The sequence below is a fragment of the Hylobates moloch genome, unplaced genomic scaffold (genome assembly GCF_009828535.3).
Source record: "Hylobates moloch isolate HMO894 unplaced genomic scaffold, HMol_V3 SCAFFOLD_5, whole genome shotgun sequence".
Classification (NCBI taxonomy): Eukaryota; Metazoa; Chordata; class Mammalia; order Primates; family Hylobatidae; genus Hylobates; species Hylobates moloch.
Window position 1 is genome coordinate 84,268,511 of NW_026652280.1, and position 15,295 is coordinate 84,283,805.

The 15,295-nt window shown below is 54.6% G+C and overlaps 3 protein-coding genes across 8 annotated transcripts; 1 reads left to right on the top strand and 2 right to left on the bottom strand.

The window, feature by feature from the left end:
- Positions 1-202: 202 nt before the first annotated feature.
- FAU (FAU ubiquitin like and ribosomal protein S30 fusion) lies at positions 203-1,872 on the bottom strand. The gene is made up of 5 exons (XM_032153390.2): positions 1,711-1,872; positions 1,357-1,439; positions 1,118-1,262; positions 560-615; positions 203-382 (listed from the first exon to the last, which is right to left on the bottom strand). Exons 2-5 carry the CDS (start codon positions 1,429-1,431, stop codon positions 257-259), a joined length of 402 nt encoding a protein of 133 aa, XP_032009281.1. The 5' UTR covers positions 1,432-1,439; positions 1,711-1,872; the 3' UTR covers positions 203-256.
- A 46-nt stretch (positions 1,873-1,918) lies between these two features.
- MRPL49 (mitochondrial ribosomal protein L49) lies at positions 1,919-6,972 on the top strand. The gene is made up of 4 exons (XM_032153389.2): positions 1,919-2,051; positions 4,142-4,292; positions 5,128-5,252; positions 5,366-6,972. Exons 1-4 carry the CDS (start codon positions 1,974-1,976, stop codon positions 5,510-5,512), a joined length of 501 nt encoding a protein of 166 aa, XP_032009280.1. The 5' UTR covers positions 1,919-1,973; the 3' UTR covers positions 5,513-6,972.
- Positions 6,895-14,144, bottom strand: SYVN1 (synoviolin 1). Of its 6 annotated transcripts, none has more exons than XM_058438916.1 (16): positions 14,066-14,144; positions 13,087-13,235; positions 12,777-12,869; positions 12,539-12,691; positions 12,349-12,397; positions 11,864-11,967; positions 11,086-11,212; positions 10,891-10,990; positions 10,749-10,814; positions 10,538-10,654; positions 10,278-10,441; positions 9,867-9,995; positions 9,616-9,789; positions 9,343-9,529; positions 8,177-8,450; positions 6,895-8,102 (listed from the first exon to the last, which is right to left on the bottom strand). In XM_058438916.1, the coding sequence occupies exons 2-16, from the start codon at positions 13,216-13,218 to the stop codon at positions 7,959-7,961; spliced, it is 2,013 nt and encodes a 670-aa protein (XP_058294899.1). In that variant the 5' UTR covers positions 13,219-13,235; positions 14,066-14,144; the 3' UTR covers positions 6,895-7,958. The 6 variants fall into 6 exon arrangements, with proteins under 6 accessions (XP_058294899.1, XP_032009276.1, XP_058294900.1 ...); XM_032153385.2 differs by having other exon boundaries at positions 8,177-8,328; positions 9,616-9,786; positions 14,066-14,084; XM_058438917.1 differs by lacking the exon at positions 14,066-14,144 and adding an exon at positions 13,864-14,055 and having other exon boundaries at positions 9,616-9,786.
- Positions 14,145-15,295: the final 1,151 nt, after the last annotated feature.

Sequence of the window (15,295 nt, forward strand, 5' to 3'; positions counted from 1 at the left end):
ATAACCCCAATTTTACATCTGGAGCCCCAGGATCTGTACCTACTGTTTCTTCACAGGAAATTTCTCTTGTAGTTTACCATTTCTTCCTCCCATACCAAGGGCTTCTACCTTTTCTGCCTCACTGTTCTCCTAGGGGACATACACCAACCCGAGAAGCCACACCTCTCCCTGAGGCCTTGCAAATAAAGATGGAACAATGAGATAACTGAACTAAGTGGCTTTTTTTTTATTAGAGAAAGCCAGAATTACAAAGGACTTAAGAGTTGGCATTGGGGCCCTTCTTCTTGCCAAAGGTGGGCACAACGTTGACAAAGCGCCGGTTGTACTGCATTCGCCGCTTAGCCCGACCTGTCTTCTTCTTCTTCTTCTCCTGTTTGGCCACCTGGAGAAGGGAGGGTTAATCAGGCCCTGGTTTCTGTCTTCCACACCTAGCATCCCTTCCCTCAGGTTCATCTCCAGGGAGGGAGAAGGCAAACCGGGTAAGAGCCCAGGGACTTGGTTTAGCTGTGACAGGAAAAGACAAAGTCCAAACACCATGACCACTAATACTCTCACTCACCTTAGGAGTCTGACCTCTCACTTTTCCAGCACGGGCCAGGGAACCATGGACTTTACCTGTAGTGGGAAAGGAAGGCACCAGCAGGTAAGAGCAAGAAGGTGCCACCCAGCAGAACCCCTTTTCTCAATTCAAGCCTTTAAAGAGAAGCTGGGTCCAATAGGTAATTGGAAGCCCAATAGGTAATAGAAGCTGGCCCAATAGGTAATAGAACAAAGTTGCAGATATTTGACCTTGAAATCTTAAGTTTCATTTCAGGATCTTCCAGCTTCTAACTTTATAGAGCACTTTGGGGGCCCCGGTCTGACCTAATTTTAGTGTGGAAGCTGATAACCAGACTAGGATCTCGTGATGTGACCGAAATACAACTACACTCTGGCTCAGTCTCCCATGGATGTCTGTGTTCAACATGAGGGATGTAAACAGGAAGAATCACTCTGAACTGAGGACAGTGAGAAGTACTCTATTACCATAGGTGTTAACACTCAGCTGTCAGGACTATGCACCCCACACCCACCAGACGCTTACCGGTAGTTCAAAGAACATTCCTCTCTCACTCACCTCCAAGCATGCGGCCTGCGACTTCCAGGGTAGTCAGGGCCTCCACTCCGCACTGGCCCAGAGTGGCCTCATCCTCCAGTGGCGCGCCTGCCAGGAGCACGACTTGATCTTCCGGGGCAATGCCCTCCAGTGAGGCTACATGAGCCTACAGGGAAAGATAAGGCTCGTAAGCGTTCCCTCGGGCCGCGAGAGTGAAGAGCACAAGAAAATGGAACCCAGGGCGCACCAAGCAGCCTTACCTTGATCTGGGCGACCGTTTCCTGGCCGGTCACCTCAAGGGTGTGTAGCTCCTGGGCGCGGACAAACAGCTGCATATTGGCGACTGAGTAAAGAAAAGACGGCTTGTAAGAGAAGCCAAGAAATGCTCTGGGATAAAGGAGGTTTGGGAATGGAAAGCGGTCCAGAAACGATCGCGACGGGATGGAGGTGGTCGCGGTGGCTCACGTGGGGAAGGCCAGGCCTCCCAAGGAGTTCGGATAGGGACTGGAGCAGGGCCACAGAGCAGGCCCCGTTCTTCAGTTCCCCCCGCGCCTTCTGACCCCGCAGCCAACCTGCTACAAGCCCTTCGGATCCAACCAAGGCCCCATTCTTACCTGAACCGCGGTCCTAGCTGCCGCTACCGCGAAGATGGAGTCGAGAAAGAGGAAGATGCGAGGGCACGTCCGTCCAGACGGCGGGCTGCGTGTCACGTCACTGTTGAGCGACCGCGCGGGTCCCTGATATTTGTACCGCCCAAGGCAGTCCTAGCTCCGCCCCTTTACGCTCGCACTGGCGAACCTGCCTGAGCAGGAAGCTCGCGCAGGAGGGGGCGGGACCAGACAGTTGCGCGCACAGAAGGCTGGCGTAGCAGGTAAAGATGGCAGGTACCATGTTCCGGGCTACGCTGCGGGGATGGAGAACCGGTGTCCAGCGGAGCTGCGGGCTACGGCTGTTGGTGAGAGCGCTGAGCGAGGAGCTGAGGGCATCGCGTGGGTGTGAGGCTCAGTGTTAATCATTGTTAACCCTCATTGTTAACCCCGAAAACTAAGGCATTCCTACTTGCGGCCTTGGTTTTGCCGTTTTCGATCAGGAGAACTTGAGTGTAAATACAGAATCGAGAGGGAAAATGGTAGACTGGGGTGTTTTTGGGAGCACTTAACACAGTGCCTGACAGTGTCTATATTAGCCACAACGTTTCAGATAAGGGCGGGGTCCTAGCATATGAGTGTGCGTGGGGAATTATGATTGCCTTAATTCTTTTTTTTTTTTTTTTTTTTTTTGAGATGGAGTCTGGCTCTGTCGCCCAGGCTGGAGTGCAGTAGTGGCGCGATCTCGGCTCACTGCAAGCTCCGCCTCCCGGATTCACTCCATCCTCCTGCCTCAGCCTCCCGAGTAGCTGGGACTACAGGCGCGCGCCCGCCACCACGCCCGGATAATTTTTTGTATTTTTAATAGAGATGGGGTTTCACCTTGTTAGCCAGGATGGTCTCGATCTCCTGACCTCGTGATCCGCCCACCTCGGCCTCCCAAAGTGCTGGGATTACAGGCGTGAGCCACTGCGCCCGGCTGATTGCCTTAATTCTTAAGGCAATCATAAGATTAAACACCACTATATCCCATCACAGATGTGATTAGGTTAGCAAGGCCAGCCAGGCAATCATGGAGGTACAAACAGGGCCACGCTGCCGATGTAATAATAATATCTATTTCTAAAACCGAGACAGAAAGTTAAGCCTTAAGTTTCTAAAGGCTTAATTGACTTTTCAGAAGCGTACACATACTCTTTTGAATCACACAGAAATCTTAAGAGAGGCCGACCATTCAGAGTACCTGAGCTTCCTTTCCATCCCATCTGTACCCTGCACCATGGAAAACCAAAGACTGGTGCTATCTTATGTCAACCTAAATAACAAACTCTAAAAGAAAAGGATATTTATTCGGGAATGGGTATAGACTATGTGCTTATCAGGGAGGTAAAAGAAGACAAAAGTTTTTAACAGAAAAATGGGCCAGGCACGGTGGCTCACGCCTTTAATCCCAGCACTTTGGGAGGCCAAGGCACGTATTTCGCCTGGAGTCAGGAGTTTGAGACCAGCCTGGCCAACATGGTGAAACCCGTATCTACAAAAAAGACAAAAATTAGCCGGGTGTGATGGTGTGTGCCTGTAGTCCCAGCTACTTGGGAGGCTGAGGCAGGAGACTTGCTTGAACTTCGGAGGCGGAGGTTGCAGTGAGCCGAGATCACACCACTGCACTCCAGCCTAGGTGACAGAGTGAGACTCCATCTCAAAAAAAAAAATAAAAATAAAGGAAAGGAAAAATGAGTATTACATAATTGTTTTGAGATAATTATCCTTGGCTACAAGGATGAATAACATGGGTGGTGCCAGTTCGAGATTGGACAGGCAGTTGGACAGATGGCCTTGCAGAATTTTTTTTTTTTTTTTTTTTTGAGTGAGTCTCGTCACTCTGTCACCCAGGCTGGAGTGCAACGGCGCGATCTCAGCTCACTGCAACCTCCACTCCCTGGGTTCAAGCAATTCTCCTGCCTCAGCCTCCCAAGTAGCTGGGATTACAGGCATGCACTACCATGCCCGGCTAATTTTTGTATTTTCAGTAGAGACGGGGTTTCGCCATGTTGGCCAGGCTGGTGTCGAACTCCTGACCTCAGGTGATCCTCCTGCCTCAGCTGCCCAAAGTGCTGGGATTACAGGCGTGAGCCACCTTGCCCAGCCAGAAATATTTTTTTGTGTAAGGTTGCAGTGGCCTTTGTGCAAGGCTGTGGTTTTTGCAGTCTTTTGTGATAGTTCTTATTATTAAGTATTTGTGCACAAGAACTCTCTCTTCATGGCCCTCCCTAACTCTGTTTGTTGGGATTTTTAACCCAAGTGACTCACTCCATTTTGATTCTGATAGCTTTCACACCGTCGCCCAGCCTTTATGTCATTCTCTCTGCCTGTAATGTTTCCATTCTCTACTTACTGAAGTTATGCCATCCTGTGTTGGGTAGGCTAATGGAGAAATGGGATTTTTGTTTTGCTTCAGAGCCAGACCCAGGGCCCTCCAGATTACCCCAGCTTTGTGGAGTCTGTGGATGAATATCAGTTTGTGGAGCGCCTGTTACCGGCTACCAGGATCCCAGATCCCCCAAAGCATGAACATCATCCTACCCCTAGTGGCTGGCAGCCTCCCAGAGGTGAGCTGGGTGGTTAGGGATGATTTGAAAGTTTCACGGAGCATCACCTCCTCCCCTGAGGTTGGCCTCCCCCATGAGGCTCCGGACTCTCCAGTGGGTTCAGAACTTGTTTTGCAATCCCTCTGGGTTACATCTGTCTCATGCCCAAGGAAGAGCCGAGGAGTGGAGCCCTCTGTTGTTCACCGGTACTCATCCATCTGCACTGTTGGGATCAGGTCTTCCCCATGTGGGGGAAAGTAAACAACAGAGAGAAAACCCAAGAGCTTGGACCTTCTTTCCCCCCAGCAGACTATGTACTGTAATTAACAACACAGCTTGAAGTCAGGCAGTTCTGGGTTTGAATTTGGCTTTATTTACTGTTGATGTGATCTTGAATTAGTCACTTAGCTTGACCCAACCTGTTTTAGTAAATTAGAGATAATCTGCTCAGTACATAGAGCCCTTAGTGCAGAGCCCAGCATATGGTAAGTGCTCAGTGCTTGTAAATCCCCATCTCTTTGTTCCAGAGATTGATTTCAGCCTCCCTGACCCAGTGGAAGAGGGCAAGGGTTGGCCTAGAGGGGGACCCAAAGATCCAGGGAGGCATGTCCCTGACTTCATTTTTACTTGAGCACCTACTTAGTGCCAGGCCTTGTGTGGGGCCTTAGGGTACCGGGGTGAACAATTTGGTCCTGACTCCAAGCTGAAGGAAAGAGGAGACCCCCTGACCTAAAGTCTAGAGGTGGCTTGGTCCAGCTGGGTGCACTGGCCCTCTGCAGACTGAGAGCAAGGGCCTTGGCTGAGGTGGGATGGCACGTAGGAAGAGTTGATTTAACAGTGTCTTTCCCTGTTGCAGACCCCCCACCCAACCTGCCCTACTTTGTACGACGCTCTCGGATGCACAGCATCCCTGTCTACAAGGACATCACTCATGGCAACCGGCAGATGACTGTGATCCGGAAAGTGGAAGGGGACATCTGGGTAAGTGGGTGGGTGGGTCTGGGGCTTGGCCTGACCCTTTCAGGGCTGAAGGGAGAGGAGTCTTTTCAAGGGAAGGGACTCTTGGCCTGACCTGATGTGTCATCTTTCCCCAGGCCTTGCAGAAAGATGTGGAAGATTTTCTGAGCCCGCTGCTGGGGAAGACACCCGTCACCCAGGTCAATGAGGTGACAGGTACCCTACGGATCAAGGGCTACTTTGACCAGGAGCTTAAAGCCTGGCTCTTGGAGAAAGGCTTCTGAGGCCCAGCTGAGCAGCCTGCATGTCAGCGTGCCCTGTGGATCAAGTCTAGGGGGCCTCAGGAGGAGGGAGGTGGGTGTTGGAGCCCCTGAGACAGGGGATACAGAAACTCAGGCTAAAGGACCTTGGGGTCAGGCCTTGCTTGCATGAAGGAGAAAACGACCCTATGTACATGCTGGGGGAGAGTGCCTAATGTGGGAGACCACATAGGAATAACCAGGCTAATGGGGGGCGTCAGCAGCTTTCTCTCCCTCCTATCTTGGCCTGTTCTTTTTTGTTTTTTTTGAGACGGAGTCTCACTCTGTTGCCCAGTGTGGAGTGCAGTGGCATGATCTTGGCTCACTGCAACTTCCCACCTCTGGGATCAAGCAATTCTCCTGCCTCAGCCTCCTGAGTAGCTGGGATTACAGGCGTCCACCACCACAGCCTGCTAATTTTTTTATTTTTAGTAGAGATGGGGTTTCACCATGTTGGTCAGGCTGGTCTCAAACTCCTGACTCGGAAGTGATCTGCCTACCTTGGCCTCCCAAAGTACTGGGATTATAGGCATGAGCCATGTGCCTGGTCCACCTTGGCCTGTTTTGTTTTCCTTTCCTTGGGCTCAGCAATTCAAATTCTAGTTGTTATTTGGTGGAAGCAGTAGCCCAACCCCAGTTTAGGGGAAGGCAGCACAGGGCAGAGCCACTGGGCACTTTGTTTCCTTGGCCCTCCAGAGCTCACTGTTGCAAACATCCCCAAGCCTTTGCTCTAGGCCAGATCTTGTTTGGTGCAGGTTATGGAGAACACGGATGACTCGGGCACGGGTCTTGGAGATCTTCTGTTCAAAGTACAGTGCTGGCACTGGGCTCTGATAGAGAGGTAGGAGGCCCATTCTTGGTCACTATTCCATTGCAGACCAGACTTGCTGGCCTGACCACAAGGGAGTGGCTGGGAACTCAACAGCCAGCATAGGGCCATGCCCACCAGCCTCCTGACCTGGAATCAAGGCTAGGGAAGGGTTTGCAGGCAGGAATATGCTGACCTTTCAGCCTGCCATCCCATCCCAACCCAGCTCACTAGCCTTCATATGTGCCTCATACTTGGAGTCACAGGGGCCAAAGGCCTGCGACCCCACCCTGCCCCCAAACTGGCTAAGACAGCTTTCAGTTCCTGGCTCCCCAACTTGGTCTCTGTCCTGAGGCAGGGCACTGAACTCTGGGCTGCTTCTCTATGTGTAAAATGGGCACATCTTCCTAATCTGTTAATGGTCAATGGTGTCCCCAAGGATAGTGCTGGCTTCCATGGAAACCCTCACTCCTGGAGATTCCATTCCATTCTCAAGTGTACAGCCACAGCAAGGAGCCCGACACTGATTTGATTGATTCTGTGACACAAACCCCACCAATTGTTAATGCAAGTTTTTATTTGGCTGTATATACAATTTAAGCTATTAAAATTTGTACAGTATTTACAAATTAAATAATCATCTGAAACTGTCTCCAACTCTTGTAACACAAAACCAAGGGGAAAAGACCGGGGCAGGCAGGTCCCAGCTCCTGTGGTCCCTCCTTGGCACAGAGCCTTTTCTAAACTGGAAAGACCAGGAGTCTGGCACTCCTGTTCCTCTTTCCCGGGATTAAGCATTCAACTTCCAAAGACAAAATTTAAGCCAAAAGACACTAGTAAGGAAGCAATTCCAATTCTAAACTTCAGAAGTTCTGCCAGTTGAGAAGTGGCCTTCCTTGGGCGCTGGGATTGCAGTGGTCAGGAGCAGGCGCACTGGCCCTTGCCTGGAGTGCAGCTGGGCAGTGGCTGCTGGGTGAGACAGGTCAGTCTCACTTGAGAAGCTGCAGGGGAAAGGGGCCTGGGGGGAGGGGCAGGGCAGGGTCCCTCAGTGCTGCCCGCCTCCCCCCCGCATTCCCAGGCATTCCTTTCCCTGAGTTGTGTGGTTGCCAGTAAGACACAGAAATGCCACAGGGCATAGGGGGCACAGCCACCACCACAAGAGGCTTCCGGGGAGATCAGGGTAAGAAAAGGAAATGGGTACCAGTCTTAGGGGTGGGCCAGGGAGCAAGTTCATAGCTTGCCTTCAGCCCCTCTGGAGTCCACACTTGGGAACGGGAGCTAATACTGTTCGGCACTGCAGTGTGACTCCGCACATACAAGTAGGGCTTGGAGGGGCTGCCCCTTCTCCCGGAAAGGGGTGGGGGAAGAAGAGGGCTTCTCAGAGGCTGCACCTTCTGCCTTCATGGCCCCAGCAGAACACAGGGCTGAAGAGTTGGAGAGGAAGGCTGGAACTGACCCGAGATCCCCATGGCTGCCTGGGACTGGAGTCAAATGGGAACCCCAGCCTCTTTCCACTTGGCCTAGGGGACGCCGCCTCTTTCTCAGAGCTGGGGGTACTACTCCCTGGTGCAGACACAGAGGGAGCTGGCACTTGGTGGCAGGACATGTTCCAGCGAGGGCTGCTCAAGAGAGCAGGGGCTGGGGCTGGGCTGGGGACGTGTCAGTGGGCAACAGGAGACTCCAGCTTCTGCAGGCGGCGCCGGCGGAGTTCTGCTGCGTCAGGCTCTCCATCCTCGGGCATCTCCTCTGTGCCCACTGACTCAGGAGCTGGGGACAGAGAGACTGGAAGTGGAACCTAGAGAAGTTCCCTGCTCCCCCGGCTGGAGGCCAATCACACCTACCTGGAGGCCTTTCCGTTTCAGGGGCTGGTGGGGAGGCTCCTGGGGTTGGGGTCGTGGCCTCTGAGCTAGGGATGCTGGTGGAGGAGGCAGCAGCAACAACTGTAGTGGCAGTCTCCTCATTGGAGCTGACTGAAGTGGCAGGCCGGGGGGGCCTGGGAAGAGAAGGGACGAGAGGCGGGCCTGGCCTTGGCATCCTAGGTTGGGCAGATTCTCCTGCCCTTGGTGAGCCTTGCAGAACAGAGTATAGAATGATGTGCCCTTGTGGCCCCAGTGCCTGGCAAACATAAGTGAACATGCTGAATGAACTCAGACAGGGTGACTTGACTCAAGGGCCAAGTGATTCTATCCCTTAGCTGTAAGGTGCTTGCAGGCAGGGACTGTTGACCTGTTCACTCTTACCCTGCAGTCTCCACCCTGGGGAGTCAGGCACCTTATAGGGGACTCACTCAATAAGCCACAGTGCTCAAGCCTTGGACTCAAGTTCCTCTCTAAGCCTTTGTGCTGTCACTGCTAGATGCCAGGCATTATGTACATGTCACTTTTTTAAAAGACAGGGTCTCGGCTCTGTCACCAAAGCTGGAATTTAGTGGCACAATCATAGCTCACTGTACCCTGAAACTCCTAGGCTCAAACAATCCTCCTGCCTCAGCCTTCCAAAGTGCTGATTATAGGTGTGTATCTGGCAGTACACATCACTTATGAATATGAATTAAGACCCCTTTATTCAAATAACGAGAGGTCAAAAACGAGTGATGGGACCAGTGCTTGAACTTCGGCCAGGATGGCTCCAAGTGACTTCCTATTATTCGCTCCCTCAGTTTGGGGGCAGCAATTGCCAATCTAAGTGTCACCACATCTCAGGAGAAAATCATGTGATGAACTAAAGCACTGTAAATTCTGAATAATTTGACTTTGGAAAAATAAAAAGGAGTAAGATCTAAAGTCAGCTCTCGAATAAACATCACTCCTACTTAGATCCAGACGTGCTTTCTGGAGTGGGAAATACAGGCACCAGGAGTTACCAAGAACTCCTGGAGACCCTTGGTGGGCCTGTAGGTAGGTAGCCTGAATTGGCAGGTGTCAAAGGCCAAGAACCACTGCTGGGGACCTCTTGGCAGCTCCACTCCTGACCCACCAAACCCACTCTGCTTCCCCTGTACACACACCCCAAGGAGGCCAGCACGGTGAGGTACTGGTTGATCTGCAGCATGGCGGCGTCCAGCAGCGTGTGGATGTTACGCAGGCTCTGCAGCCGGGCCTCCAGGTGCTGCCGCTCATGGCCCTCCAGAGCTCGTAGCTCCTCTGGCGTCAGCCCAGCAAAGCCCGCAGGGGGCACGGGCATTGGGGGGAAGGCTGGAGAGAGAGAGGCTCAGTCTGGGCTGCTGGGGCCAGACACCAACCTCACCCCCAAGAAGAACCCAGAGAGTGGCCCAGCTTACCAAAGGGTGGAGGCAGGGGCATACCCATCCAGGGAGGAGGGAAGGGGAAACCAGGGGCAGGGCCAGCCTCTGGGACAGAGCCAGAGCCTGGGCCAGATGCTGTGGCAGAAGCAGCAGCAGCACTGGTGCCAGCAGCTGTGGTTGTAGCTGCTCCACTGGGCCGAGAAAGGGCTGCTGAAGAGCAGGAACAAGAAGTCAGTGAGTGTTCCATCCCTGCCACCCCCTGGCTGTCACAGTACCCAAAGGCTCACCTGCACTGGTGGATGGAGGGGCCACAGCCTCTCCTGAGCTGGGGGGAGGCGGGACAGGTGGAAAGGGGCCCATGGGAGGCCACAGTGGGAACATGCCTGGAGGAAAAGGAGGCAGGAGGCCCTGGGGGACTGCAGAGAGAAGACAGGGAGGTAAGAAAAGGGCCAAATGGACACAGACCCAACTCCCAGGCAGGGGGCCTGGCTATTGAGAGCTCTGTCCTATTCCCACAGGCCCTCAGCCCAGCACTGGTCACACTGACTGCAAGCATCTATTTCTCATCTTTTCATCCCTCCCTGGCCCAGACTGAGATTCTGGAGGGCAGGGACTCTCCAGTTTCCCAGCATCTTCCACACCCTGCCCAGGGCAAGTATCCAGTGGTATGCTGGGTGGCCAGACAAGGGGATACTCACAGTTGGGGGGCTGAGGCAAGAGTGGTGGGGGGTGAGGGGCAGGGGGTGGCCCCTGATCCGCAGGCTCCGGGGGTGGCGGTGACTGGGCTGGCAGCGATGCACGAAGGACATCCATACGGCAGGTGGGGCAGGTCTGCTGCCGCTGGAACCAGGAGCGCAGGCAGCTGTGGGTCAAGGCCAGGCAGAGGTCAGCAGGTCCCTAGGGGCCTGCCTTCTGGGGCCTGTGCCCTGCTGTGCAGACTCCCCAGGGCCCCTCCCACCTGGTATGGAAAATGTGGTTGCAGGGTAGTCTCTTGGCACCAGTCACCATCTCTTCTCGGCAGATGATGCAGACATTGTCCATTGCCTGGAGCTCCTCTGGGGTGGCATCTGGATACCTGGTTAGGATGACAGGGGCGTATCAGGTCCAGAGCTGGAAGCAGAGGGACCCAGGACAGAGCTTGGGACAGCAGCCATGACAAGCCTACTTACAGGGTGTTCATGTTGCGGATGGCTCGGCGAGACATGATGGCATCTGTCACAGCTTTCTTGAACTGTCTGAAAAGACAGTCAGTGAAAGCAGGAGAAGGGACGGGATCAGGTCAGGAGGATCGGGGGACAGGGCCGGGCTCACCTCATGGCCAGGTACATGGGCCGGATGGCAAAGAGTGGGAAGGTGTGCACCTTGATCATGATGGTCATGAAGGCCATGTACAGCAGAACCTTGATGAAGCCTGAGGGGAGGGGATGCAGAAAGCAGCAGGTCACAGGGCCAGGAGGCAGAGTGGAGGATGCTGGTCCAGATCAGGAGAGGCCCAGGCCCCCTCACCTGTAAACAGCTCTGTGTAGAGCATGTACACAGCCTTGTTGTCCCAGGGGTTCTCACTCTGGAGGTCCACGGAGTGCAGCACATACTTGATGAAGATGGTGAGCACCATCGTCATCAGGATGGCATACTGAAGGGAGAGGGGGACGAGGGGGATGTAAACACACAGCTCCCCCTTGCTGCACCCACACTGCTCCCCCAGGCCTCTGCACAGCAGGTGCAGTGGTACAATCACAGGCTCTAGACATACCCGGGGTCCTCCTAGCCCCTCCACTTACTAGCTGTGACTTTTGGCAACTCAGTGAACCTCAGTTTACTTATCTATAAAATGACAGAATTAACTGTTCCTTTATAACAGTGTTGTCTTGCTGAATAAGAGATGCAGGTCAGGAGCTCAGCACAGGGCCTGGTGTGAAATTCGCACTCAACAAATATGAGCTGTTGTCACTGAACACATTCTCCCTCTGCCAGGGACATGCCTCCAATTGTCCATCGAACTAATCCTCTCCTGTCCATTACCAGCTAGCTCCGGCACGAGCCTCCAGGAACCCTCTCCTGAGCCCCAGGTTGAGGCTCCTCCTCTGTCCTAGCCTCTTTGTGCTCCTCCCCAATCACCCAGGAGTGAGGGTGTGGAGGGCAGGAGCCATATCTGATCACTGCCCCTTGGTGGCCAGCACATGTTGGCCACATAGCAGGTGCTGAGGAAGGGTCTGTTGGGTTATTCATGGCACATGTGGGGTCACCTTGGGCTTGTCCTCTCAACCTCCCAAGCCAGTTTTACCTCAAAGCCAAACACCAGCTGCACAGAAGCCCCACGGGTCAGGATGCTGTGATAGGCGTGGCTGACGAAGAGGAAGTCCAGGATGCCCAGGAGGAACATAAGAGCTGTGGGGACCCCGACACATGCAGGGTAGGGGGGGTCAGCCCAGGGCCCAACAGCTGTTTAATGCTCTAGGACAGCCCCACCCTCAAGCCCACCATGGCCCCAGTAATCTAGTCAGGTGGGCACACTCCACTGAACCTGGCCCTCTGGGAACTTCCTGGGGGAGGGGGAGTCGTTGGGGCTGCCCAGGCTGCAGGTGAGAAGGCAAAGGGCTCAGGGCCCAGGCAGTTGAGAAGCCCTGGAGTGGAACAGGACAGAGACTATGCAAATTAACTTCCTAAATTATCTTTCCTGTACAGCTGTCGGGGGTAGCCTGTGCTCTGGAGTACAGGTCCACGGTTCACGTTCCAGTCCTCCCCTCCCCTCCCCTGAATCTCACTCACAGACAATGCGGCAGTGAAAGAGCCAGGAGATGTTGGGGCTGCGTTCCATCTGAGACAGAGCACAGAAGAGGCCTGTCAGGAAGCCTGGGGCTCACCCCACATCCTCAACCCAGCCCTCCCTGCTCCTTAAGCCTGCCCGCTGGCCACTCCCTGGCTTCCACCTGCTCCAGAACTCCCTGACTTGACTCACAAAGTCCACACGGTCCTCAGCCAGCCAGTGGAAGCATTTGAGGAAGAGAAGAAGAGTGAAGAGTGCAACAAAGCGGGGGCTGAAGTCATCCCGAAAAACGGTGAAGGCCAGACAAGTCTCTGTGACGGCATACCAGGAACGTTCCAGAAGGTGCTGGGGGCCAGGCAGGGAATAATGTGGATCCCAAACATTCTTTCCCAGCACCCTGCCCTCACCTTTGGGGCAGCCGACATCTTACCTCCATCTCTGCTGCCCTCAGTTGCCCAAAGAACACCTTGCCCATCACCTTGCCCAGAAGGAAGACAAGGACAAAGGCCTGGATATACAGGACCTAGGAGTGGGGAGAGGCTATGGTTTGAGGTCACTTTCCGCTTTCCTCTGCTTGGAACTCATCATGCAGGATCCTCCACATCCTCATCACAGTTTATTCAAAGTTAAGCAGCTGGCGGCTACTTCCCTACTTACCTGACCTCTAGCCCCGCCCCTGGCCCAGGCAGACTCCTCCTTCCCTCCCAGGGAGTTCCTCCCTCCCTGAGCCCTGAACTCACTGCCATGCTGGGGCTGGACTTGGTCAGGTACACCACAGTGGGGTAGAACTGGTGTTTGAGGTAGTAAGCGTGAGCCACCACAGCCCCGGTCAGCGCCAGGCTGGCCGCCATCATCACTGCCGTGCGGAACATTGCCCTGGCCCGGAGACCTGCATGGGGCAAGAAAATAACTTACGTGATGCTCGTGCTGTGCAAAATAGCCCGGTGCCTGGCACAGCCTCAATTAATAGGATAAAGTGAGGGGAAAATCACATTTCGCCCTCCAAATCATCAAAGAATAGCTTACGCTACCCCATTTTACAAATAAGACTCGAAGGGGTTCAGTGATCACACTGACGCAAGGCCTGGAACCTGGGTCAGTCTTGCTTCAAATCTAGGGCTCTTTCCACGCTGCCTGCCAAGCCGCCTCCTCTAGGGAGGCGATGAGGAAAAGCTGCAGTGTTGGAGGAGGGGGAGCTGCACCGCTGACCCTCGGGTGGAGATGGGGTGGGAGGCAACAGCAGAAATCTGCTCCAGGGGCGGGAACGCGCAGCCAGGGCTAAGAGCAGCCAAGGCACAGAGGGTAGCAGACTGGGCAGGCGACAGCGCCGGTGACAGCTGTGTTAGGGTGGGCAGTTCGGACGCGTGCCCTGCGGGAGCGGGCGGGGAACGTCAGCCTGGAATCCTGGGGTCCCCTGACCCCCGGAGTAGTGTCAACTCAGGGCACCACAAGAACGGCCGACCGGCAGAGAGCAGCAGCGGGACGGGAGGAGCCGGGTCGCCCTCGCGGCCGCGCACCTGTGAGCACCAGGAGTTGCGGGTGTCGCAGGCAGGGCCCAGGCTTGAGCAGAGCGGCCGCACCGGCGTCTGAGGTCTCCGGCCAGCTGACAGGCCAAAAGCGTGCGGCGGGGTTGAGGGGCGCGCCGACTCCGGAGACCTCAAAGGGAAGGTTCGGGTCCCGACCCCAACCACAACTCGGGCTAGACTTCGGCCCACTCACCAGGAACCCAGCGCCGCGAGCCCGCTCAATCCGCACGACTGCGGCTGCAGCTCCGGTTAACAACACTCCCCACCCCCTGCGAACCGGAACTTCGGGGGTCAGACACCTCACTTCCGGCGGCGCGGGGCGCGGCGTGGGTCGTACCAAGTGCGTCCTGCCCTGGCTCGCACTGCGCCCTACGTGGGTCCATAGCAATGGTGTCACCACCGTATCTGGGGCCATGTCTACGGGGAAGGGCTGGGCAAGAGGTCCGAGAGGTGGTCAGAAGGTAATAGGGCAACAGGGGGGAGTCGGAGGTCCCCCTATTATTTATTTGTCACAGATGGTATGGCCCCTGCGCTGAGTGGCCTCAGCCGACTGGGGGACTTGGCCCCGCGAGCAGCTGGGAGGTGGAGCCGCTTGCGGGCTGTACCACCTGGAGGGGGTGTAGGCCAGGGACAGACTGTACAAACCTCAGGGGAATGAAATGTTTTCTTAAACATTTAGGGAGAGTCACAACAGGTTGACAAATACGGTGCTCTCTGAGAGAACTGGATGCGGAAAACAAAACCTTGTCTTCTCCATGATCACCCCCCCAAGTTGTGTGGGAGTGAGTTGGGTCCCGTGGCTGCCACTGATTGGTTGCGATAAGTTACGCGGCCCAATAAGAAAAAGAAAGTACCTTTGCTGGCCTATAGAAAGGGGAAAGCAGGTGAGTGGTTGTTAGGGGCGGACAGCTGCGTTGCCTAGGCCCTGGTCCTGCTCCAGTTGGCTGAGAGTAGGGAAAGCTCAGTCCTTGGGCGGGTGATCCCTGGCTGGCCTCCGGGGACGTTTGCCGCGCCAGGACAGGGAGGGACAACCAGGTGTACCCCAGACTGGGAGATTAATTCCTGCTAATCTTGGGACGGAAGTGTTGTGTTTGTTCAAAGGAATTGACTTCAGCGTCGCAGGCCTGCCCGCATCTCAGTGTCTGGTTTTGCTGTCCATGTGTTGTTCAGCTCTGAGCCATAAGCAAGACTCCCACTGGTCCTGGGCTGCACTGTATTTTAGTTCATGTCTGGGTCGCAGCCAACTAAGGCTGCTGATTAACAAAATGGAGCTAATACATCTACTTTGTGCCTTACGTTTTCCTCCGTCATCTCATTTAATCATTTTAATCTAAGGTTTATGAGCTAGGGGGTGCTACCCCCTCCCCCGAAACGTGGGGCAATTGACATTCAAAGGCTTATCAAAACCTGTCCTAGGATTGGC

Excerpts from the sequence above, each read along its gene's own strand:
- SYVN1 (XM_058438916.1), bottom strand. The coding sequence starts at position 13,218 with ATGTTCCGCACGGCAGTGATGATGGCGGCCAGCCTGGCGCTGACCGGG. Across the intron at positions 12,870-13,086 it reads AGTCCAGCCCCAGCATGGCA|GTCCTGTATATCCAGGCCTT; the intron begins GTGAGTTCAGGG and ends CCCCACTCCTAG. Across the intron at positions 11,213-11,863 it reads AGCTGGTGTTTGGCTTTGAG|TATGCCATCCTGATGACGAT; the intron begins GTAAAACTGGCT and ends CTCTCCCTTCAG.
- FAU (XM_032153390.2), bottom strand. The coding sequence starts at position 1,431 with ATGCAGCTGTTTGTCCGCGCCCAGGAGCTACACACCCTTGAGGTGACC. Across the intron at positions 1,263-1,356 it reads AAACGGTCGCCCAGATCAAG|GCTCATGTAGCCTCACTGGA; the intron begins GTAAGGCTGCTT and ends CTTTCCCTGTAG. Across the intron at positions 383-559 it reads TGAGAGGTCAGACTCCTAAG|GTGGCCAAACAGGAGAAGAA; the intron begins GTGAGTGAGAGT and ends TCCCTTCTCCAG.
- MRPL49 (XM_032153389.2), top strand. The coding sequence starts at position 1,974 with ATGGCAGGTACCATGTTCCGGGCTACGCTGCGGGGATGGAGAACCGGT. Across the intron at positions 4,293-5,127 it reads TGGCTGGCAGCCTCCCAGAG|ACCCCCCACCCAACCTGCCC; the intron begins GTGAGCTGGGTG and ends TCCCTGTTGCAG. Across the intron at positions 5,253-5,365 it reads AAGTGGAAGGGGACATCTGG|GCCTTGCAGAAAGATGTGGA; the intron begins GTAAGTGGGTGG and ends ATCTTTCCCCAG.